This window comes from Rhipicephalus sanguineus, chromosome 1 (assembly GCF_013339695.2).
Source record: "Rhipicephalus sanguineus isolate Rsan-2018 chromosome 1, BIME_Rsan_1.4, whole genome shotgun sequence".
NCBI lineage: Eukaryota > Metazoa > Arthropoda > Arachnida > Ixodida > Ixodidae > Rhipicephalus > Rhipicephalus sanguineus.
The window spans coordinates 152479923-152505890 of record NC_051176.1 but is presented as its reverse complement, the minus strand read 5'-3'; the positions used below and the strand labels follow the sequence as shown (position 1 = coordinate 152505890).

The 25968-nt window shown below is 42.3% G+C and overlaps 1 protein-coding gene across 2 annotated transcripts in view; it reads left to right on the top strand.

Annotated features, from left to right (window-relative positions):
• The window catches only part of LOC119400430 (probable phosphorylase b kinase regulatory subunit alpha), an 84003-nt gene that overhangs the window by 38917 nt on the left and 19118 nt on the right, over nt 1-25968 (top strand). The window contains exons 20-24 of one of the 2 annotated variants that reach the window (XM_037667470.2): nt 1110-1199; nt 15269-15350; nt 15419-15496; nt 18248-18324; nt 18502-18580. In XM_037667470.2, coding sequence (XP_037523398.1) covers nt 1110-1199; nt 15269-15350; nt 15419-15496; nt 18248-18324; nt 18502-18580 — 406 coding nt within the window. The remainder of the gene's footprint in view (nt 1-1109; nt 1200-15268; nt 15351-15418; nt 15497-18247; nt 18325-18501; nt 18581-25968) is intronic. The other variant, XM_037667480.2, reaches the window with a different exon arrangement.

Sequence of the window (25968 nt, the reverse complement as noted above, 5' to 3'; positions counted from 1 at the left end):
TCCTTTCTTCGTAACATAGTTTGCAGTTCTGGCATTTTTCAATTTTTTGTGGTTGGTGCTGGGCACTCTAAGGTGCACTCTGATGTTCCAGGGCGGTGTGACGCACTATCACCATCCGTACAGAAGTCTGACGAATCGAAGTCGTCTTCCATGTCTGTGCTGCTACCATCATCCAGAGATTGATGCTCAGATTTATCGGAATCCGTCAAAATTCGGCATTTGCGTGGAGCACCCGCGAGCGACGTCAACACTATAACCAAAACCACAAGCGCTCACCTCCCCATCTGCGAAGGAGCTTTGAAAATCCCCCACGGCGGAAAAAAGAAACTCGAAAGTGAAACTGATAAAATACTGCCGCTTTTACCCTTTATATGGCGTTAGCTGTCCAGAAGCGCTCAGAGAGCCCCAAAATTTGAACTTGAAGTCATTGATGACATAATAACGATGGGAATAGGTGCGGTCACAAAAGTGTTAAGCACCTTGGCAGTTGAAGCGTGATTAATGCACATATGGTGGAAGAAAGTAAGCCATGCAAACACAAACACAGACGAAAACCAGACGACACAAACATAGTTTGTGTTGCCTGATTCCCTTCTCTTGTGTCTGTGCTTGCACACCTTACTTTCCTCCACCATGAATCTCTACCAACTAGCTCAACTTTCTGTCATTCTAGTGAACCTATATATAGTAGCTACAAAGAAGGCAAATACAGCTTTTCTCTTGTGATTTCCAAAAAGGACAAACCTAGAAAAGCCATCAGTAGTACCTCAGTCTGCATATAGATACATGACACCAAGTCGCCTGTGGAGAGTTTGTATTCAAAAATTCAAAAGCATGCATTGGAGTTCACAAGTGCAAGTTAAGTGAGGCAGTCAATGAAATTATAGCGACGACACAATCCTGCACTGTATAGCAGTCGGCATTATTTTCCTGTATACTGAAAATACAAAATTGAAATTGTTTGTTGCATTTCTTTATGTATTATTTGCTATATATAAATACTTCATAATGTTTCTGATGATTTTCTTGCTTTTGCTAAAGTAATGATTTCCTGTGGCGATACCACAAATCTGGCCAGTAGTTGTACAGCATCACCATTGCGCCATCAGGTACACTGAAGGATGTTGGCAATTTGAAGAAGCCACAGGAAAACATGAGCGATCTTCAGAGCGATATTGTACATACTCATCTGCATGCAAGTGAGTAATATTTGACTCAGGTGCTCATTACAGCATTGTACTGTGTAGTTTGGTTTAATTGCCATCCTAAAAAAGCATTGCAGGTCTTCTTTATGGGGTTCAAGTGACTGTCACTTTACACGTGCCCAGAATGTACTTAAAAAAAGAAAAGTCTTAACAGTCTGATTTGTTTTTTTCTTTCTTTGAGGCGTGAAAAATATTGTGCGGAAAGAGAAAGCTTTTGTTGTGCAGGACATTTTTGCAACGGCGACTTGCATATCTCTTCTTGCATATGCTGCCCCACCACAGTGGTCTATTGGTTATGGCACTCTACTACTGCCCTGAAGGTCACGGGATCGAATCCCAGCCACGGCGGCTGCATTTTCGATGGAGGCAAAAATGTTTGAGGCCCGTGTACTTAGATTTAGGTGCACGTTAAAGAACCCCAGGTGGTCGAAATTTCTGGAGCCCTCCACTACGGCGTCTCTCATAATCATATCGTGGCTTTGGGACGTTAAGGTGGTAGGCCACCTTCAAAAGTGAGCTTTTTTTCGCGAGGTCGATTTTTAGTTTTTAGCTTTTTGTGCACGCCCAAACATTAAAAAATATGTTGCAACAAAAATTATCCTCCTATCATCATTAGTTTGCGAGTTACAGGAAGTTTTCCATGCCCCATGCTCGTGTAGCGAAACCGAAACCGCATTGCGTTGGTTGTGAAAGTAAGTGTTCTTTCGTCTATATTTATGATATTCAAAATACTTTATAAATTTTATTTTCACTGTTACATAAGAGGATGTCATTAAATATAACTTTGTGTTTCTAATTGTCTTTAAGTCTCTAAAAAACGGCCACAAGGGGGACACATACCTTTTGCAAGCTCTGAAATCTTTGCATTTTTCTCAAATAAGAATTTGCTCCAAATCATTAACACGCTAACTTTCATAACCTTTTTCCTCAGTGTGTACTTTGAACTGAAATTTTTTATAATAATGTACAACATAATATATATGTGCAGTGAACTAGAATAAAAGAAATTGATGGAATATATTTGAATTCACAGCTGATTTTGCAAACAGGTTCAGTCTAAATTGGCTCTTTTTCCCCGTCTTTTTGGTTTTTTTAACATTACTTCCTTGATATTTACTGCATAATATTAATCCTAGTTCATTCCATAGCTCCAACCTTTAGTTACACAAGTACCAAAGCTTTACTGAATTAAGCCGCCCATTAGTCACTTATCACGGCTGGCGTGCCTACCACTTTTAATGCAATTTTTGACAAAGATCACCTGCCAATTAATAAATAATCAATATTTTGCACTATAAATGGCTGGGTAAGTTAAATAAGGCATGCTTGTTTTGAAGAAAAAGTTATTTAAACGCTGGCTGCTCTTAAAAAAAATGTTTTTTTGGGTGGCCTACCACCTTAAACCCAAATTATTATTATTATTATTATTATTATTATTGCATATGTTGATTATTAGAATGCAAAATTACGATTGAACGAGTGTAGCATGGCTAGTCTGTTACCTCACGCTCTCTATACCGACAATATTTTGGTATTGCATGGTCTGTGATGTGATGGGGATAGTGTCTTCGATTACAGTTGTCTAGTATTTCTCAATTCATTGATTGGTGCAGCTTAATGTTTCACACAGGGTATTAGAGATGCCATGGTGGCAGATTGTTCATTAATTTTGATCGCCATGATTATGTTCTTAACATGCACAAAATGCTCATTACGCACGCGCGCGCACACGCGCACGCGCACACACACACACACACACACACACAATTTTTTGCATTCTGCCCCCTTTGGAATGTTGCTTCCACAGCCAGGTACAAAATTCACAAAGTGGCAGAACATCATAACAAATGAGCCAACCAATGAGTCTTAATGGCTCTGGCTTGAGGCTCAAGGTCACTTTAAGGTCGCCGAAAATGGGAGCTAAAAGCATTTCATGCTTAACGGTGATGGAAGTGCCACACCATTTATGCAAAATTTTGCCAAGTGCTGATTATGTGCTAAGCTGCACCATGCCCACACCTCGGCTGTCATAAGTGAACGTACAGGTCGACACTACCGGCACACCAAGAAACAGGGATACTGCAGGCCAAATTGTAATGGTTCAAAACTGAAGCTCAAGTTGTTGTCCAAGTGGTTAAGCCATGCCAGAGTGTTTCAGTTAGCAGTGGCACTGAAGCAGCACGAGTTAACTGACTGGTGTGGACTCCTGCATACCTGGCCTCAAATTGTAGCATCTCTAAAAAGGAACAAAGGGAAACCCTTAATATGTGTTGTCATGTCACGGGCGCCTATAGTTTCAGTTACTTGGACATGATTAGAATTTATAAAAACATAAAACACAATGTGAGAGCCTCTGTCAGTATTTCTCACTTTCTCTCTTTTTTCTTTATAAGGTATGTCATTATTTTTATGCTTATCGTTCATTTTTTTGCTTTAATGGTGCTTTGCAATGTATGTCGCATACTGACTCATCTTAGTGAGCACACGATTTCATGGCATGCTTTTGTAGCATTTGAGGGCATTTGTTTTTGATGTTGCTTCAAGTCAAATCAGCAGCTCATTAACGAAGAATTTCTACATGATTGCTGTGGAAAAGAAAAAAACTACCATGAGCAGCAGAATCACAGGGATGCCTTGAAGTGCACACAACAGTCATGTAGGCAGCCATTTTTGCTTTCAAACTTTGATGTCTTCTGAGAACATAAAGAAAGGACTGCCACACAGGAAAGAAGCTTTATGTATAACAAAATTGTAGCTCCTCTACTATCACTTAGATGGCACAGTATGCTTCTGATTACCATGCAAAGTTTTGAAAATGACACTCTAAACCAGGGGTCTCAAACTCGCCTCATCTAGCAGGCCGAATTCACGAAATTTGGTCCCGCAAAGGCCAGGACAGTGAAGAAGATTGAAATGGAGGGGGGAGGGGGGGGGGGGGGATGAACAAAATGTCACCTAACGCTGCCATTTGAAAGAACGTATTTCCCGTATCTCATATATGGATCATTTCTGAAGAGGATTTGCCGTCAGGATTCAAGAAATATGTCGATACTGATCTCCAAAGTGATTCAAATCTGGATGCCGATTGTGAAATATAGAGATTTTATTCTGCGATTGTGTTTTAACACATGGTGACCACATGGGGTGCCTCACAAAAAAAAATGCTTAAGACCAGTCCCGTCTCTGTAGCTTACCTGAACAAAGCGATATTAATCGCGATGGGCGAGTACACAATGTGAGTACCATTTGGCAGTGTCACAAATATGCTATTCCTTAGGAAGCCGCGGGCCGCGTGTTTGAGACTCCTGCTTTAAACCATCATTAGCAGATTATTGATGCCCAGTGGGCTCATTAAATAAAGAGCTAAATACTCAATTGTTTACAGACACAGTCTCAATGCTGTGCAACAGAGTCAGCTATGCTAGCCATAGTGTTCTAAATCAAAAGTCATACCAGTCTACGTACTCGAAAAGCTTCCAGTGCCTGTTTTTCTTGATTTTGAATTGGCAGAAAGCACTAATGCCTGCATTCACAGCTCCACAAAGTGTTTAACATGGTTAGCCATTTATACAGGAAGATTTCTTGAGCATATAGTTCTACAAATTCCCAGAAAAAGTCCAGATAAATAAAAATGAGCATATTTACTCCACAGGGTAGGCAGCTTGCTTTTGCCACACATATACGTGTGTACTTGTGCAGCATATAATCAATTGTTGTTGCCTACTGCCAGTGAGATCTATTGAACAAAAGTTATTTCAGCTCACTGAGACATTTCTCTGTGGCCCGAAGAATACCGTCTAACAATATCATGCACTGTGGAACCCATTTTCTTTCACCTCCAGCTGCCCGCATGACATGGCGTGACCAATACAAGGCAATTTAAGTTTCGGGACCTTTGCTTAAGTTCAGTAGACAGATATTGAGGGGATTGGGGAGGCTTGAAGTGATGAGAAATCATTGAACAGGTGATGTCTCTGGAGCCAACACTTTGACAGGTGGACTTGTCTTCTTCAGTTGTTGCCTTGACGAAGACAAGTTCACTTGTTGAAACGTTGGCTCCAGGAACATTCTTTGTTCAATGATTTCTCATCATTTATTCAAAGATGATTGGCCAGGCGTATTTCAGTATTAAGGCTAACATCTTTGTCTTTCATAATCTTTCAAAGTCTGCCCATTGCCCTCTTTCCTAATGCCATTCACTGAATTTTAGTAGCGCTGCCACCTTTGTCTATATTGGATCCTAGAGAAACAATGTTCTACAGAGCCAATTCGTTTTATATCTATCTGAATTTTCTGTTCTTCACCTGTTGCCATAACCTTAGTCTTATTTGTGTCTGGAAAAAGACACCCTTCAAAATTAGGGTTTTCAAGTCCTTTATACTTCCACCTACCTGTATCATCTGTATACATCCAAATTGGTTACCTTTGTTCCTCTAGTTTTTATTCCTATATTACTGTCTTCCAAATCGCAGTTTGTGACATCGTACTCTGTGTAAAATATGGGATAAGAATACAACTCTGCCTGACACTGTGTTTGACCGTAGCCTCTTATGACCTGAATTTTTTTATCTGAAGAAAAAAAAATTCTTTCCTAAAACAATTTGTTCCTGTTCTGGAAATGTGGAAAAAATTTTCAGACAATTCATTGCTACGTTGTGCAGTTTATTGTAAAAAAGCAACAGCAAGCATTTAGGCCCATATGCACAAACCAACCTTATTCTTATCTTTTGCCATCCTTACCTTTTCGGCACCTTAACGCGTTTCGTAAACAAACCTTATGCCTTAGTTCAACCTTTCCTTAACCTTATCGCCGTGAAAAGGTGGCTTTCGATAAGGTAGCCCAGCAGGTACCTTAAGGCGCCACTTATGCGGCGCGCTATGGCTGATTACGCAAGAAGCTTTACAATGTCATTTTAAAAAAAGGTGATGTAGCGATCGGCGTTCATGTGTGCAATTATCGCTGCGAGTGTTCGGCAACCACCAAAATTCCATGGAAGAGTTCAGCTACGATGTGTTGCTGAGCAGATTCCGCTTCTCGAAGCGAGCACTTCATGTCCCCGAGCTTGCCATTGGAAACGGCTCCCACTACGTCGGTTTTCCCGTGCCACTGCTCCTTCAGCTGCTGGTGGCGCTGTTTCTACAGCGCAGGTGCTTTTCAAGTTGGGAATGGTGACTTCCACGCTGCCCCGCATTATTAAACGTATGAAAAAATCAGTCAAGGTACGGCACAGAAGCCGACATGTTTCACTGCAGGATGGGATACTTTTTACCCATTTTTGCACTCACGTAGCCACTGCTCGGTTCGCAGCCGCATGTCGCTGTTGCTGCTTTGAGCTGCTCCCACTTTCTCATGTTGTACAGTCGAGCACGATATGAAGGTTATTGCGCGAGCGTCGACCGGCCTAGCGGCACGTTTCGGAACAGTGAAAATCAAGATTATGCATTCTTCTCTCCCTCGTTGGCTGTTCTATGTTACAGCAATCCCCCCTACGATGAACTCTACACCCTGTCGCTCTATTTTAAGCTTCCCATGTTTTGCGATCAAGCGTATTCTTAGTTGGCTCTTATCTCTGCGGACGATAGCAAAATTGCCAGGAAAGATCTGGTAAAGCTGGTGCTTGGCACTGCTTCGTTTGAACGGCTTGCTAATTGACGAGGGTAGCGATGCGGGCTTGTTGGTCTGTCATGGTACTTGGATGTGGGCGCAAAAAGACAAGGACCCTTCTCTTCGTCCTTGTTTTTTTGCGCCCACATCCAAGTACTGGCTTGCTAAGTTGAACAAAATATATCGCGTCGTCACAAAAAAAAAAGTAACAATATGCCTTCCTCAGACGGAAGTGATCGCAGCTTGAGGAACAGCAAAAAGATTGAGTGAAGCTTGCCTGATACCTCCCTTTCCCCGAAAGAGGATTCTGGGACGTGGCGCTGTTTTGGCTCTTGGTCGATGCTCGCGCGATAACCTTCAAATCGCGCTCGACTGTACCTTCACTAACTCCGCGTGCTATCACAATTTTTCGCTATCACAATGCGACGCTTTCTGCCTTTCTGTCTCATTCACTAACAAGCGTATGTCCTACACAAACAGCCACGCACGCAGGCAGATGGACAAAAACCGCTTGCAACTCCACGCGCCTGTCGGTGCCCTTATAGAAACCAGCACTTCATAGACCAGCGTGTCTGTCTCCGCATGTGCCGGCGTGTCTACGCGAGCCACCAGTTGCTATGACAACGGTAAAACGTTAACAACGAAAAGGAGCAAGCAGCGCGGCCAGACGATGCGCGTTCTTACCGCAACTTGCACGGGTATGCGTTCCTGCATTTTTCTTATTGTTTCGAGGAGCCTACAGCTTTTTTTTCTTGCTAATAAACCAACAGTGAGCCAGTAAAAGTTCATAGCCCCGCTCCCATGCTCGTTCTTTATGACGACAAGGCCGCCTTCCGTAAGGCTGCCTTAAAACCGAATAAGGCGAGTAGTTTATGAAACGCACTGTGACCTTTTCTTATCCTTACACTTTTCCCTTCCTTATGAAAGGGCTCCTTTAGCGTTAAGGTTGGTTTGTGAATACGGGCCTTAGGGCACGAAATGCATTTAAGCTCTTATATTATAAAAAGTCTTTGGGTATATCTGGAAACGTGAAGAACTTACCAGTTAGCTAATATAACACATCATGGTGGCACAAAGTCGTTCCAGTCATGTGCCGGAGCGATCCACTTTCTCTGTAGCAGCTGCCAGGGAAAAGGTCACACCATACTGATTACTGCAACAGTAACTAGTTCATGCACAAAAAAAATTAAAACATTGAAAGAGGCAATAGGACGGGGTAGAACGTGAAATTTTGAATGTCAGTGTGCATGCTTATTCTGAAAACGTGGGAAGGATCGGTATTTATTACTGTGTGAGGTCTTCTACATCTAAAACAACAAATACATACATAACAAATCGACATAACAAATGTGACGAATATATGCTAAAAATATATTTTTTAAATTTTTGTGCAGATTTAGATAGGTAGCGAAGAATTTACATCGAAATAATTCCTAAGATTCTTGTTGCTAAACACTACATATAATTCGTGGCACAATTTAGTTACTAATGTTACAACACCGTTTTTTGCTACATGACCATTATATAATAGAGAATGAACTATGTATTCTTTAGTGTGAAAGCACTTTTACCCTATCAATCGAGATTTTGTGGACGTCAGGGAAGAACACAGGGCTTCATTCAGCTGACTTGGTGGGGGAATTGTTCCCAGGAGATGATCTGGCCAGGCGTTCCTTGGCTGACACTTGTACGTGTTTGCTTGGACCAGTCAGGCTTGGCATTCCTTGTCTGTTCGGCGGCGCGTCTGTCTCACTTGAACATTCTTCAAGATTCCAACTGCATTTAGCATTGTTCCTGGCTCTCAAGTGTGCTTTTGCACAATACTACATTGCTTGGCGGAGCCAAGCCATCTCTATTTATTATGGCTAATTGGAGATGTTAATCTTTGTGACGGAGATGAACATTGTGAGGACACGCAGTGTTCAGGCATTTCCTTCATGCACACAACGGCATCTTGTACATCGTATTTCGAACGTGAAATAATGGTATGCTGCTGCGTGGTTGCCAGATAACTATCAATATTGTCAGAAACTAGCTAGCTGATGCATTTTAATATGGTGTATGAGCTCACAAACAGTGCATCGCAAATTTGCATCCAGAAGCGGTTAAATCAACCTGTGCTACCAACATTTGCTTTAACAAGAAATTTTTGCTTTGTGTAAAGGTGGTTCAGCGGAATTACAAAATTTTCAGGAATATCAGTTTTCCCAACACGTGTCCAGGGCTTAGAATGGTCATATTGTGACGGGCTGAATACTTTGCTATAGTCTTAGAAACAAAAATAGTGTGAGCGCAGTCACTGACCCTCCTTTACTGGACATATCGTCATCATTTGTACAACTTCCTCATCTGTATATATCATCATCAGTGTGTGTCAGCTCGAGCTCAACTCGAATAAAGTGGTTCCTTATAAGTGGTGGAGGTGCAGGGTTTGATACAGAGGTTCGTGGTTCAAAGGTTCTTGGTACAAAGGTTCTATACAAAGGGTCTTGGTATTCTTTACGAGTTTCCATCATTAATCTCATGTTTGCAGTGTGGTCACTAGTACCAAATCCTTTTCGGAACCCTGCTTGATCTCTCACCATCTCTCTTTCCATGTATGGCTCTAGAACTTTTTCTATAAATTTGAGGAGTAGTTTACTTGTATGTAATATCAAGGCAATGGTGCTATGGTTTGAAGATTCTTCTGCATCCCCTCTTTTTATTCAGGGGCATGAAGATAGATCTATTTCATTTTATCGGCCATTCTACTGTCTTACAGATTTATTCACATAGTTTAACAATTACTTTCATAGATTCTGGTGCAGTTGTCTTAATTATTTCAATAGGGGTGTCGTCTGGACCACTTGCTTTATAACTACAGGTAACTGCTGTAGAGCCCATCATATTTCATCCCCTAAAGCTGTTGGTTTTAGCTCATGTTTGATCTCTATACGAAGTTCTTCATTCATTAAATTTTTTTGAAGCAGATTTTCTATGCATTGCTTCCATTTTATCTACCTATATGTCTGCCATGATAGTGAGATGGTTTTCTTGCATGTTAAAGATAACACTATTTCTAGACACAAGTAGTTTCTTCAACTTTGCTGGAGAGATCTCTTGTTCTTCCATTCGAAGTGCTCACCTTGATTTTTTTACACTGTGCCTGCAGAAGCAAACACTTGGCTAAGCTAACCTTGCAGATCGCTGAAAGTATGTCAGACTGTGCCTCTTCCTGAAATTCTCCTATACTAATGAGACTCTCAAAAACAAACTGCATATTCAGTCATTGTATGTGTCACCCCAGATAGGTCATCGAGTGGAAGTTGATGTACCCTCATGCTTCATTACTGTGATCAAGGATTTGTTTTTGACCAAGAGCCTTCAGTGATTTAAACCACCTCCCCGCTACCATTGCAGATATTACTTGTCCAGAAAACTTCAGCTTTCAATTCACGTATTTATTCCCATCCCTTCTCCCTCTAAAGGCTTCAGGCAATTGAGAGCAGAAAAAAAAATTTTTCTTTGTCTATCCTGGCACAGCTGCTGGATGGAAACACACATGGTACGGCCTTCCGAGTCGGGCAGCTTTCTATGGGAGAGGGCATGGCGGCCGTAGTTGCAGTTGTGGCCACTGGGGTGCCAAGGAACAGGTCGCAGCAGCTACCACAACAAATTGGTGGTTGTCTGACGACTTCTTCCTTAATAAAATTACGATTAATTTTGGCTAGCAGTGATCTCAATCAGTTGTTCTAATCAGTTTTTCTCACTCTCACCTATCTCAGTCATGACATATGCCGGGTGTTTCAAGAAATGTGTCCACCCGCCACGGTGGCCTAGTGTTAAGGTGCTCAACTGCTGACCCGCAGGTCGCGGGATCGAATCCCGGCCGCCACGATTGTATTTTCGATAGAGGAGAAAATACTAGAGGCCCGTGTACTTAGATTTAGGTGCACATTAAAGAACCCCAGGTGGTCAAAATTTCCGGAGCCCTCCTCTACTACGGTGTCTCTCATAATCATATCGTGGTTTTGGGATGTTAAACCCCAACAATTATTATTATAAGAAATGTGTCCAAAATCCTCAAAAATCAGGAAAATGCGATATTTGCTCGCTGTCTTCACAGTTGCTTTTTTGGTAGCGGGAGGCATCTTAAGATGGTCCAAGACAGTATTTGGGACAGTAATTAAGAAAGCTAAATAATTAACTTTTTAATTAGTGGAGTTAGGTGGTTATGCGAAAGTGCAGAATTGAAGTTCTTCATGCAAAGAACCCGTCTCACCTTTGAGATATAGAAAAAGCGGCCTGGTAGTAATTATTGCTGTGTAATGAAATTCAACCAAATTCAACAGCGAAACCGAAACCGAAGCACCAATGAGCGCATCAAGCGGGCGACCAGAATGGCGTCACTTGTCAAGACAACGATTACAGAGGTGTAGTTCTTCCGCGTTAACGTATGTGCACCTTGCGTGCTATAATCACAAGTCCAGCCCACACAGCCACACAACGAAGCCGGTTGATGGTTGATATAATGATGCTCACTCATTCTGGACGTCTCAGAAGAATATGGCAGTTGCGCTCTTCCTTGTTACAGTTTCGTTTCGCCACCGCTGAATTTGGTTGAATTTCATTACTTAGCAATAAGTACTAGAGGCTGCCTTTTTCGAAATCTCAAAGCTGCAATGGGTTCTTCGCATGAAGGACTTCTATTCTCCAATGTGACATAACAGCCTAACTCCACTAATTAAACAGTTAATTAATTAACTTTCTTAATTACCGTCCCAAATGATGTCTTTAGCCATCTTAAGAGTCCTGTGGCTACAGAAGAAGCAATTGTGAAGACATCGAACAAATATCGCATTTCCTGAGTTTTGAGGATTTTGGATGCATTTCTTGAAACACCCTGTATATCATGCATTTGGTTGGGTCCATTTACGTAATTTGGTTCATTATTCATTTAACTTTTTGAACTTTGTTGCTGAAAGAAAAAAGCATAATGCACGTGGCAACATTATATCTCACTGAACGCGAGCAAAAGTGGCTGTTATTTTATAAGAAGATGGCTTTTAAGGGCTCGTTTTTTCTTTCTTAGACACAATATTAATGAGAACTAACAGACAGTAATGCCAAGGAAAGTATAGGAGATGTTATTTGTAATAATTGGAATATAAATGTGAAGAAAGTAAAGTGGACCTTACATATACTTCCTTGGCAATATTGTCTGTTAGTTCTCATTACTATTGTGTCTAACAAAGAAAAAACGAGCCCTTAAAAGCCATCTTCTTTCCTTCATTCATAGCAAGGGTCTCGTTCTGGCAGACTTGATGCCTTCAGGTGGTATGCGAGGGATTATTGGTCAGCTGCCAGCTCGTAAAGAGGGCACGTGCTACGTGACGCCATAAAGGCAGAAAAAAGAGTGTTCCACACTCGCTGTCATGGCTGCGATCGGCGCTGACTAACACTCCTGATTTAAATGCACACATATGCCCTACAAAGTGGACGGGGGATGACCGCCGCCGTAGCTCAGTGGTAGAGCATCGGACGCGTTATTTGAAGGTCGCAGGTTCGGTCCCTCCCGGCGGCAGGTTATCTTTTCGTCCCCTTTACTTTCTTCACATTTATATTCCAGTTATTACAAATAACATCTCCTATACTTTCCTTGGCATTATTGTCTGTTAGTTCTCATTAATATTGTTATTTTATAAGCACTTTAACGCAATGCTTGTAATTTTTAACAAAGTTATTTAGATTTCTGTGACTTGCTTCAGCAACTTTGTACTTTCGCAGCTGAGAATGCTTGACAAATATTTCTTTGAAACATGTAACAATACACATTCCTATTGCTCATTAACACAATATATATTGAAAAACATACTTTGAAATTTTTTCATGATGTCTGATGCAAGATACTGTGCCATAAAGTAGTTCAGCCATGTATGCATGATGCTAGCGGATTTAGCAGGATAGTAGCGCATTCGTTTAAAATTTTGTTCAAAAGGCTGCAGAAATATATATTAATTAGAAATGCATGTTGCAGACTATTGCATGGAATAAGTCACACTGTTTTTGTGTCCTGCTTCATTGCTTGATTAGGCAAGATTAATTAACCAATTTTTTAAGCAATGAAGCTGGTCAAAAGATCCCATCTAGAAAGTTGTAGGTTGGTTTGCAAAACACCTAATTAGACAGTTTCTAACATTCCATCTAGTAAGTATTAGTGTTTTTCTGCTTACTGCAAATGCCCACGGGATACAAAAAAAATACCATGCGACATGCTTGCTTGCACAACGTGATTGCAGTGCTCTCTAATGTTCTGTGTACAAACACTATGCTTCCCTTGGCATTGTTCACAACAGCAGTAAGCAGATCAGTGGTTATTGCTTGCGCTGCCTCTAGCAACAGGTTCGTCATTGCACAGCCACCACCATCGTCGCTGTCCTGTCGCCTTTTAAGTGGCAGCACACCAGGCCAAATGCTATGGTCGTGTACTACTGGTGGGTGTACTTCTGTAGGCATAGCTCCTAGAGGTGGCACACAAGCTCTTCTCTTGGATCAAGATAGAAACATCAGGAGAAGAGATGTGATGAATACTTGGTTCATTGTCAAATGTGTGTGAGATAATGGTGAAGCACTTCACAAACAAAATATATGGAACCTTCTCCGCAAGAGCTGTCTAAGTGTGTGTAAGCATTGTCGCAGCTATCCAAGGGAGCACCCCTCTGTGGCCACATGGGCGATGAAATATATGGCAAAATGTATGGCGCACCCACGCTTGTATGCAGCGCGGAGTGATGGCGTGATGTGTGTTATCACGTGCGGTGTGATGTGCGGTGTGAGGATGGAAAGAAATGTGAACAGCGCGGTGCGCTGGTTTCATCACGCTCTGACCTTGGTGGTAATTAGAAGATGCTAGAATGGTTCTTCATTGTATCATGGATGACTCTGGTGGCTTTTTATTACCATCCAGGCTACAACCGCTTGAAAAGAAATGCGAAACAACAGAGAATGTAGGTGCCACTCTGTTCGAGTTTCTTTCCATCCCCACTGTACATCTGTGATGTTTAAATCCCGATGCATACAAATGTTTTCAAACCGAACAACTGAGGTGCAATACCTGCACAACCCTTCTTCTTTTTCCCACACCACAGCTGTTTTTCAATCATCTACTATTTTTTACACTATTATAACCATTACATGTGATATGGCCCACCTCTGATCTTTGAAGTTGGCCAACCTCCCAATCTCAAGGTAGCCCCACCTCCAAGTTTCAAGTTGAGCCGCCCTCAAGTTTTTAACGTTGGCACCCCCCCAGATTTTCCAAGGTTACCCACCCCCAAATTTTTTCAACGGGCCTGGCCCCAAATTTCAAGTTGACCCACCCCCAATATATGCTTTTCCCATGCATTTTCACTGGAGTTCTATGTATTCCTATGGGATACAAGGTGTCATGCTTTTTCATGTTACGAACACGGTTCTTCCTGCACTTTGTGGCATGGTACACACCAAATAATGCTTATGCATTAAAATGTATTAAAGAAGGAGCAGTCATATAGAAATGATAGTGTGCAACAGCCAGTCATTAACTGAAGTGATCATGTCAGTGTGATCTCTGGTTAGCGCAAAACTGGAAGAGTGAGCACGGAAAGGTGGAGATGCTCACGAGAGAGTGAATTGAAGCAGTAAAAGCATGACAAAACAACTATGATGACAAAAATCTGTGCCCTTAAGCTTCTTAATATGTGTACTGGTGCTAGGAATAGTGTTTATTTATTGTGTTATTAGATGTGTGCAGGACAAATTTTGCACAAAGTGACTGATATTAGAATGAATGATGAGAGGGGAGCTTTGTAGTTAGTAAGGTATAAAAATATCACAAAGAGCACCAGTGGCTCTAGCTGTTGCCACCTTTCGCCTGTGTGATGGTGCACACAATCCTCTTCATTTTCACATTGGCTTTCCTCTTTCTGCTTATGCTCATGTGGCACACATGGAACTTGCCACTATTACGTGTTTGTTGAATAGCATGTTGCTAGCAGTCAGACAGCTGAAAAAGACTTCTTGTTTAATACTATGGAACCATTGAAATTGTCAAGTTTTGATGTTATATCTTGGTTTCTTATATAGTTTGTTGACAAGTGCTAACTGTTTAGAAGTTGGCCTATTTCGTCCTTAATGACAAAGTTGAATATAAATGAATGCTAAAATGCCTGCAATGAATGTGCTGCAGATTGACATTTTTGTGAATGTGTTTTGCAAAAAATATATATGCGTATTTAAATGTTTGTTGGCTGTTGGTATTGTTAGCCCATCATTAGGCTTTCCCATTAAGTTTGTGTGTATGCGTGTGTGTGTGTGTGTGCACATGCATGGCTAATGAACATGTAATAATGTTGATCTGCAGCTTCATTAAGTTGCTGCTGTCCATAAAAGTTCTAATTTTCTTTGATCTCTAAGGTTGTTCTTGGTTCATGTTCTACAGGGGACTAAAATGGGACACAGAGCTGGGTGATGGCAATCGTGTAATCACAGTAAGACATCTTCTGAAGGAGCTGTATGAAAAGGTAGGAGAGAACTTATTTTTTTTATTGTAGATGAAACCACTCACTCACAAAGGTTGTTGTGGTTTCAGGCTTACAAAGAACACAAGTGGGGTCTTGTGAGACATGTTGCTGGCCTTCTGGGAAAGAAGGTTGAAGACCTTGCAAAGGTAAAGCCTCTTGAAATATTTGTAAATGGGACACTTCATTGGGTGAACATTAGCACTTAAAGCTGCTTAAAACTACTCGTGCGAGGGTATATGCTTACTTTCATGGCACTATCCGGTAGCAACGCAAACCATTCTGAAAACAGCATTACTGCTTCACTAAGGGAACAGCTTCTTGCAGGCCAGGCTGGGCAGGTAAGGATATTATGTTAAGGAACCAATGATGTGTGTGGTAGAGACAGCTGCAGGTTTATACCCTATCTCTGTAGTTCCTTGCTGCACTGTGTAAGCTGCAGGACTTGTTAGCCAATAGAAAGGGTAAAAGCTTGTCAGAATGTCTTCATATATGCCATGTTGTCTCTTAGCATCTCCTTATCGTCCAGTCAATACCACTTTCCATAGTGTGTTGATGCAACAAATGTCTGGGCGCTGTAACTGTAAGCTGCATTTACAAGGATGCAACAGTAAGGCTTCAATTCACCTATACTCTTCTTCAGCAGTGCCTCTCAGCCTCTTAGGCAATAGGGGTCAAACACCCCTCCAAATGTGTTTACTAGGGGTATGCGAATATTCGATTCGAATCGAACTGGAATTTTACTATTCGAACTATTCGAACTTGCCAAAAATAAATACAGTCAGCGTCAGATTGAAAGTGACCCCTTCATATTTTCAATATGCTTCACCTCGTTACACTCTCGTATTGCGGCAAAGCTGCCTTTCAAGCTCCGTTACGGTCGAACTTTGCAAAAGACAGTCAACGTTCGATTGGAAGTGGTCCCTAGATTTTCAATATGCTTCATCTCATCACACCCCGGTATTGCGGCAAAGCTGCCTTTCAAGCTCTGCTACGGTCGCAAATGTATTAACTCAAGAAAACGCTGGTTCCAACATGGAGATGAAAGATGTGGCAGAGGTGGGGGCTCAATTAATGCTGTTTTGGACCTGAAATTTGGGCAGGAAGTCCGAAAAATCGGAAGCCGAAGCTTTTTAGCATCCAAAATTTCAGATGTTCTTATATATCGACGTCTACAAGGCAGATTTGGAACTTCGAACTTGAAGGGAGCACACCCTTGTCGGCCAAATCAGTTGGGTTTCCGCAGAACTTGAAAGAGGAGGAGGCGCCGAGGAAATGGCATCTTTGCCTATCACGTGTAAAGTGTTGTCGGCAACACTTTGGTTGCACCAAATCATGTACATAAATACAATTCGGCCTCTACATTGCCTCATTCTTGATAAGACAACTATGAAACACGACCCCGCCAGTGCTTCATCAACCTAGCGAAAAGAAACACTTTCATGTTGCTATCTCATAAGAATATACTTAGGAATCCTCTCTAACTGCAATCTCACTTCGAAGTATTCGAAAAATATTCAAGAAATATTCAAAAAATATTCAATTCGATTCGCACTCACACTTCAATATTCAAATTCACTTCGCACGCAAAATTTTGCTATTCGTACAGCTCTAGTGTTTACCAAAGCAGTATCGTCTGCTCAGCATGTAATTGGCATTTGCTTGCCGATGTCCAGGCCTTCTGTACTTGAGTGGTGTAGTGAATTAACAGTGCAGAGAATAGTATGACTTCTAGAGTGTTCTGAACAAAAAAAAAAAAAAGAGAGAATGGATAACAGGGCCCGTTTTTTTGTTAGACACTATCACATGAAGACAACAGATAATTGAGCCAACGAAAGCATAAGGGGCATTATTTTTAGTTTTTAATTGTAACGTAGCACTTAAGACGTAGGCAGAAAATAACTAAAGAGGACAAAGAAACAACTCACCGTCAGTGGGGACCGAACCCACAACCTCATGAAAGATGTGGGTTCGCATGGCAAAGTATGGTTGCTGCGGTTGCTTCCTTTGCCAGAGGACCTTCCAAAGTGAAACAAATTTATTCTTCGTTTGTGTAAAACATCGGCAGGGTTCAAATTCAAATGCACTTTATTAGCGGCATGTTCCTTAACCGTTTACTAATCTTTTTGTTCTCAAAATTCAAAGAAACACTAGAACCCGTGATGTTGATTAATAATGCAGATACTATTAGGGTTTTACAGGCAACGTGGCATTCTATAGGCACAAAACTGGCCAACAGTTTTAGTTTACTCTCTTTCTGTGTAGCTGGAATAGCTAGTGTGTGGATATTTGAAACTGTGGAAATTCAAAATTTCTAATTATTTTGAGGAAGGCAGGGAAAGTGCATAAAATGTGACGTGGATTTACTTTGGCATGGCGAGGGGTGTTCATATTTGGGCACTTCACCTAAGGACAAATTTTAGGCAAATTGATGTACTACCTACCATTTCCATTCTGGCTGAACTGCCATGATCTGAGGCCTTGTAGACACTAATGCCAGATTTTCCTCTGGTAACCTTTGTAAAAAACTCCATGGTGCATGTTTCTGTTGGCAAATGTAATGAAATTTTGGATAACTCTGTAGGTTGCAAAAGCTACTACTAACTAGAACTGTTAACTAGAGTTCATATCCATAGCTAAGCGGGAATGAAGTTCTTTTGTGAATCTTGTGATCTGTAACCTTATGTTGCAGGTTGTAAATGTCTTGTCTATCCCCTGGCGATGTACGCTTTCTTGTGGGACAGGATGTGTTGAACATTATATGCTCACATTATGTTATTTCACCCATTGCCAACTTGCATTTTTCATATCTTTAGCACTTTTTGTGGTAATATAAATCTAACTTGCTTGAAAAGTGGTGATTTTTCACAAGTACAGTGTCCCATTTCTTTTCTTTATAGGCTGTGACAGATCTGCTTGTACGGCAGAAGCAAGTTACAGTAGGCATGCCACCCATGAATGAATACACCATCACAAGGTAAGCTACATGTGTGTGCACTCTGCTTGCCTCTGTCTTAACCTTTCTCTCTTTGTCGTTGCAGTAAGCACACTTTGATGCTTTTCCTTATTTGTCATATGCAGAGTTCTTTAGTGGCATTCCAATGTATTTGCGATGGTAGGTTTGGGGACTAACACATTTTTGTGATGTTTGTAGGCCACAGCCAGCGAAACAGCTTCGTATTATCATTTACAAAGCCCATGGCGCTGATAAAAGTGCGGCTATGTTGACCCAAGTAAGGCATCTGGTTCACTTGGAAGCTTGAGGTGTACTCCCACTGCCTGCCTGCCTGCCTGCTGGCACCTCTTCTGTGGCAAGCACTCTTTCAAGCATGGCATGGTACTCACCCCATCATTCACTTGAATGGCACACACTCCTTGTCCTGGTGCTTATTGCCAGTGCTATTCTTTATGCTAGAAGTGCAGCATGTTTGCCTGCTCTTTAATTTCCTTTGGTCTGACCGTCTAATATTATTTTTACATCCTGTGTTTTTTCCCTCTGTAAAAGAATCTTATTTTGCTTGATTCAGGTTTGGGGGGTTGGGGGGGTTATCTTGAATGCGACATTATGGTAGATCTGTGGCACGATTTTGTACGCGTTCTTAAAACGGACGGAGGTGGTCCGTTCTATCCAGCCGCACGCGATTGGTCAATGTAGGGCCATGACGTCTGTCACGGTTCACATTGACCATTTGCGTGCGGCTAGATAGAACGGACCGCCTCCGTCCGTTTTAAGAGCGCGTACAAAATCGCACCCCTGGTTAGATTCTCACCAAACGTGCTTATGGAATGACAAAATGTGCACTTGCAAGAAACCAGATTAGTGTTATTGTAGTTTATCTACTTGTATAGCATTTGCCCAGTGGCTGGTGTTGTAGCCAACTTTTCATATTGTGAGTGTGTTTGGTCAATTTCCTCAGATTGAATACTGCAACATACACATTACTATAAATGCAGTAGGTGCTTTGACTCAAGGAAAAATTGACGTAGTCAGAACTCAAACACAAAGGGATGAAGGGCCTGCGTGCTTAGAAAAAATGAGCCTCTCATTAAAAAGGCCCTGCAGCACCCTTTCAAATAATCATTCAGTGACATTACTTTAGGAGTTTATTGCCTTGCGAATCTCTTTCCACAAAAATTTTTTTGATCCCTCGAGTATAAGTGGAGTTACAGGTTGCAGGCTCTGAGCACCCTTTTTCTTCTTTCGTCCTAACAAGCGTGCTGGAAGCTATATAGGGAGTGATGGTAAGGGGGCAAGAAGCTATATCATAGTGTGCGTCACAACCTTGAGCATTTTCTCGTAGTTTTTTCCTTGAATGTGTTTGTGCACTTCTGGCACAGATGAGCGCTGCACCAGCACATGGAAGCACCCTGTGTAAGCCGCAGCACCTGCACTGCTCAAGAAGCACCACTGCCATGCTAAACAGTGGCTGACTTATGCAGTTGCTCTGCAATGTTTTTGCAAATCACGTTTGACCAACCGGGAGCTCTGGCTGCTGTAGTTATGGGCTTGGTTGCACACGCTTCCAATAACTAAGGGCCACTTCCTTCAGGCCTGGCAGTTATACTCTCGTTGCCCTGTGTTATAGTTAGGCACAACAAACAGCTAAATTGACCATTTTAAAAGCAACTACAGTCGAATCCCGCTATAACGAATACCGCTACAACGAAATTTCCGCCACAACGAATAATTTTCGATTCCCCGTCAGCCGCCCATAGAAAACAATGCGAAAAATGTCTCGTCACAACGAATACTTTTTCTGGATATTTCCGCTTGAACGAAGTTTTCGCAAGTGCCACCACATAAGGAAAAGGAGCTTGCCTAGGACTGCCGCGAAATTCCTCTAGAAACTCGACCATTTTTCGTTGCCAGAGCCGTGCGGCCGCATCGCAAGACCCGTGTCTTCATCGGAGACATGCTTTCTGCCACCTCACGCACATCCCGGTAAATTTTTCGCCATTGAGATGCTCGGCGACAGATCGTCCATCCGCCATGATGCTGCCGGCGGGTTTGATGCGTGTGCGGGCCGCGGAAGAATCGTTGATGACTCCCGCCATTGTTTTGACGTAGCACTCAATACAAAACTGCTGCTCGTCGTCACAAGCCCTGCGATCGTGAATGACATTCATGGCGTTTTGAAAGCGCACGCGCCGCCAGCGCGCACCTAGTCCAAGCGTAACTGCATTCTGCCGCAACCGCTGTGAATACAAATGCGGTCGTGTCGACGCGATCACGGGCGACCACGAAAGTACGCGCGCATCCATCGAACGTACGCGCACCGACTCAATGCAATGCTGCGGCCAAAACCACGGTAGACGCGATCACAGATAGCAACGACGCAGTTCTGAAGGCACACGCACGGCCAGCGCGCACAGATTGAAAATGGAACTATCGTCGCTACCGTTTGCCGGAAGCGCTGCGCAGAAAACCGCGGCAGAGACCGCGGTCGCTATCGTCGCGATTATCGATAGCGAATATGCTGAAGTAAGCAGCCAACACACCGGGAAAAAGATTAAAGGCAACAAAGTCGTAAAACGGCACGAAGCGTTTCGACTTTCCTTTCTCTCGCTTATGACTGTGGTAGTGCGGAGCTTCGGCACTTCGTTTTCACTTAGCCTCTACCGAACTTTGGCACGCTCCTTCGCGGCGCTACGCACTCGGCACGCTTCGTATAACCCACGTGTATAACTCGCCTATTGACGCAAAGCCGCCTTCATTGCGTTGCCGTGAAGCCAACTTGCGCAACGAAGTTCGCGTATAACCCGCACCCCAAGTTTAGCGCTAAATTTTCTGTATATTTTGTGCGTATTATACGCGAGAAAATACATTCACACGGTGTGCAGCCAAGTGCGTCCGAGTTAGCGACAGTTAAATGCAAAGGACAATGCATGCGCTTGCTGGGACCAAATGACGAGTCATGATCATCAGATCTTCCTAACTTTTGTGGTTTATAGATGAAATTTCGCTGCAACGAAATTCCGCGACAACGAACTTTTTCGCGCGTCCCGTCAATTTCGTTGTAGCGGGATTTGACTGTAGTAGCATTACATTTTGTTAGTTCATGAATGGGTGTGAAATACACTTGGGAATTGCTAGGTGTTTTCCATCACTATTCATGATGATTAGTACTGCCCCATTCATAATTCAACTAGGGCATTCGTGTTATCTGTTATGAAGTTTGTGGCTTTTTAAAAGTTTAGCAACACGACTGTAGTTAACCCAAAGGACTTTTTTTAGTCATTTTTAGAAACCTTGGCTGTGTGATGTCTAACAAACAAAGGTATGTGCAGTAATTGAAAAATGTGTCGCAATTTTGTGAGAACTCTCTGTAATAATACATCTGAGTTTGTCATGAATGTCTTCAGTGTTTCAGTTGTTGAATGTGTTCACTTGTCTTCAGGCATGATTTTTTAATAACAAAAAGAAATAAATTTGTATATATAATGTTTGTTAGGAAAAGCTTTGAGGGCAGATCACCTTTGCAGTTCCAAACACAAGGTGGGCCTTGCTCTCTTGTAGATAGAGAGGGAGAGAGATACGTTGTTTCCACTGCAAGTGCCGGTGGACCAACAGAAGAAGAAGCATTGGCAATCAGAAGAGGAGAAAATAGGGACTCTCGATTGCTAACAGGGTCTTTTTGACCTTAGTCAGTATAACTAAAAGTGTTTATCAAATATATCGACAGGATTGAGTTATTCTGCAGCTGCTGTATGCCATATTCCACAGTTTAGTGCCGAAACCCTGGAAAGACCAACCGAGGGCTATGAGTTGCCTGTATGAGAATGGACAAGGTCAAGGCAGAGCGGACTACATGATGATCCTTGGAACACTTGGATCATCAACAAGACCATTGCCCTCCTTCATAATGCCTCTTGAACGCATGAGCAGCTCGGCTCCATATATGAGAAGCTTAAAAAGGATAACGCCGAGCTTAACAAGGTTAATATTTTACCAGAGGGCCTCATGACAGACGACGACTTCCAGGCCGAGTACGAAACATTCTTGAAGTATGAAGACAACGTGACACATATCCTTGCTGAACTTCTAACCAGGTGGAAGTGCATTTCAAGTGTGACTCCACATGCATATTAGGGATCGACGTTGGCTGTCCATAAGATTGTTACATCATCAGAAAGGGTGGGAGCCAAGCTACGAAAACTCACAATCTCTCCCTTGGACTGAGTTCTTGGAAGAATTGAGATTGTTCACTACAATGCAAGTCTTACCGCCACTGAGAAGTTTCATTATTTGCGACTGTTTCTCAAAGGAGATGCTGCTTCAGCGGATGGCGGGTATTCCGACGACTGAAGGATGTTACACGGACGCCATAGACATGCTACAGAAGCACTTCAGTGACAAGACACGCCAGGAGCAGGAATGCTTCACAAGGTTACTTCAGCCGACTCCTGTTGATTTATCTGGTGACACAGGAGCCCTCTGACAACTCTGTTACCATTATCAAGATCCAAGGCCTAGAGTCATTAGGTGTGAAAAAGTTGTTGTTTTCATCGATGCTTTGCAGCATCATCCTTGGGATATAACCATGAGACGTCGTAGTTAACTATCATCGTACTGCATCGCACACGTTGGAAGTGATACCACTGACAACGTTGCCGATTCTTCGGGGCTAGTATGTCTATTCAATCTCCTTTTGGTTGACCTGGAGAGCCTGGAGAAGTGTAACTACAAGGATAGCAGCCGACGAGACTGCGGTAGTCAACTTGTGTCGGGCCATTCATCACGCAGTTGCAAGTGGAAGCAGCCTACTTCATTTGTTCTCCTTACGAACTCTGCTCGTGATATTCAGTATTGTAAATAGATGCGTGTGTTCTACACATGAAAACAGCACTAGACAGAAGCGGGTCCTAACGACAGGTCCCTGACCCAGAAGAAGCAAGTGCTGTCCAATGATAAACGGTGCTTCCAATGTATAACTGAAGGCCACAGGGCATGTGACTGAAAAGGAAGGATCTCTTGCTTAAAGTGCAAAGGTCGCCATGCCTCAAGTATGTGTGACCCACAGAGGATTCAGAACTCACACCAAGGCAACAAAAAAACCCATGCAAGCAAGTCACATGAATCCGATTCTAAAAAGAAAAGTGAAATAAAGTCGGATACAAGTTAGTTATCAGTGGTTGATGGTCAAGAAGATGGAAGCTCCCCTGGCGATCCTACACCGAGTGAAAGTGGAAACCTTGAATACCTTATGGCTTCACTGTCTCAGGTGCCATCTACCCTCTTAGAAGAGAAGACCCGCATGGAGGCTGCTTTCCGCACTAACCATAAGTGGCTCATCCAGAAGAAGAAGCGTCGGCGAGCATGAGTGGTGGAAATGGGGACTCTCAACCACTAGCAGAGTCTTTACGGCCTCAGTCAATATAATTAAAAGCACCTATCAAATGAATTGATGAGATTAAGTTATTCTATGGCTGCTCTACAAGGTATTCCACATTTTGGTGCCGAAACCGAGCATTGAACCAGGAAGCTTTAGAGGCCCCAGGCAGTGGGAAAGCACAATCAATTGCACATCATCACAGCATCCAGTGGCTGCGAGAGTGTCTCTTGCAGCTTGCCCAAGATGACGCATCCTTATCTAATACTGCGGGCATTGGTGGCAAGGCAGCAGAACTCCCTTCCCTGGACAGCACTCTGGACATGAAGGCGTTGCTCAACTGTTTTGGCAAGAAGCGCCTGCTGCTGAAAGATGAAAGAGACGAACCAGTGGCTGTGAGCTGAGACCAGTGAACCAGTGAGCTGAGAGGCCTGTTGATCTGACTGCCTACTTCTGTTAGCTGGCAGGAAAGGGAGTCCTCAGTCTGCACGCCAAGGGCTTGGAGAAGGTTCGCCAAATATAAGTTTGAACACAAGAAGGCTCACAGCGATTTGGCTTGGCTGCATCGGGAAAACAAAGATAAATGAATACGAGGGCCGTCCAGAGAGTGCAGTAGAGACAGTGCCTGACTGAAAGCCTTTGGAATTGATGGAACAAAGAATACTGACTCCAACTCCAATCTGCTCATTTTGCTGCCAATTGACCAGCCACGGATTTAAAGGAAGGCAGCATTGCTATAGTGCATTCCGAGACGCCACCCACCTTGGCAACTACGGAATATAGCAAGAATCATTCAGGTCTCTAGAATTCGGATGGTCATGTCCATTCTTGCAAGGTGAAACAGCAAGGAGGCCTTATCTTAACAAGGCCTATTCAAAAGCTATACCTGCTAAAACTTTGTGATTAACTTCACCGCGCTGCCAGGAATATTGTTTCCATCGCAAGCACCGGTGGACCAACAGAAGAAGTGTCAGCAATCACGACAGGAGAAAACAAGGACTCTTGACTGCTCGCAGTGTCTTTGTGGCCTTAGTCACTGTAAAGCCTTCTTCAGATATATGAATAGGATCAAGTCATTCTACAGCTGCTATACACCGTATTGCACAGGCCTATAAAAAACATTGTTACGTAACATTATTAACAATGACATTGTTATGTGAGTGTTAACAATTCATTTACAACAGTCTCAGTTAACATTATTAACGATGACATTGTTATGCGAGTGTAAATGATCCATTTACAAGTCTCAGGATTTTTAATTGTTTTATGCATGTAATTTCATAGTCCTGGTGCTTTGTTGTTAGTGTAGCCTTTTTACCATTAAACCCTAGCAATAGTAATGATTTTTTTCCATTTCATGGACTATGTCAAGCCGTCAACTTCACCATTGTTACCTTATGTTGAAAGCAGCATATGTTGTCAGTGACAGTTAAATTTTACTTTCCCACTGTGTGCCATGCATGTATTTTACCTTTCATTGTCCATTGCATTATTAACCCTTTATGTGAAAGCTTTTCTTTTTGGAAAACCACCAACATTTATAGTAATCTTTAACATCAGATTCATAATGAATGGTTTTCATTAATATTGTAATCTTAATAGTTCATTTGTTACTTTGTTTTATTTTGCTGTCAATGAGTTTCTCATGCCTGTAAGTATCAAATAGGCAAGGTCACAGAAACAGTCTATGTGAAATGCAATATTTATTGTAATGTAAGCATGCTTTTCATTTATTTTTTACTTGTAATGCTGCTAAACCCAAGGGATCCTTGTAGGGTGGCACAGGCAAAAACATCCATCACAACATCAATCACTAAATATATGCATAGATTTTACATGAGTAGCGCTATCTTACATTTTACGTCACTGCACAAAAAAGAAAAAAACATCAACAATCTAACAAATGTTATCAACAGGTATTATTTGTTGGACACAATAAAGCTAAAAATAATATCAAGTGTTATGCCTTGAGCAAAGCAGGTTGTTGTCCTTCATGCAGTACAATAGGTGGCACAGCATGTGAAAGAAATAGAAGACAGTGATAGCAAAGCATCTTTTTTAAACTGCATCCACATGAGGGAGGCCGCTAGAGGCTTGAGATCTGCTTTGCATTTGCTTATACAAAGTTGAAACTTGCTACAGGACTCGCTAAAGCAGTCCTAATTGTTTACTTGGGGTCAGAGAACACCCATAGATACCACAATTCAGGCATTGAAAAGGTACTGTTGTTGCTGCAGCCATCTAACACTGTGGTGCCGTTTTTTAAAACCTAGCACTGCTCGACTTCTACG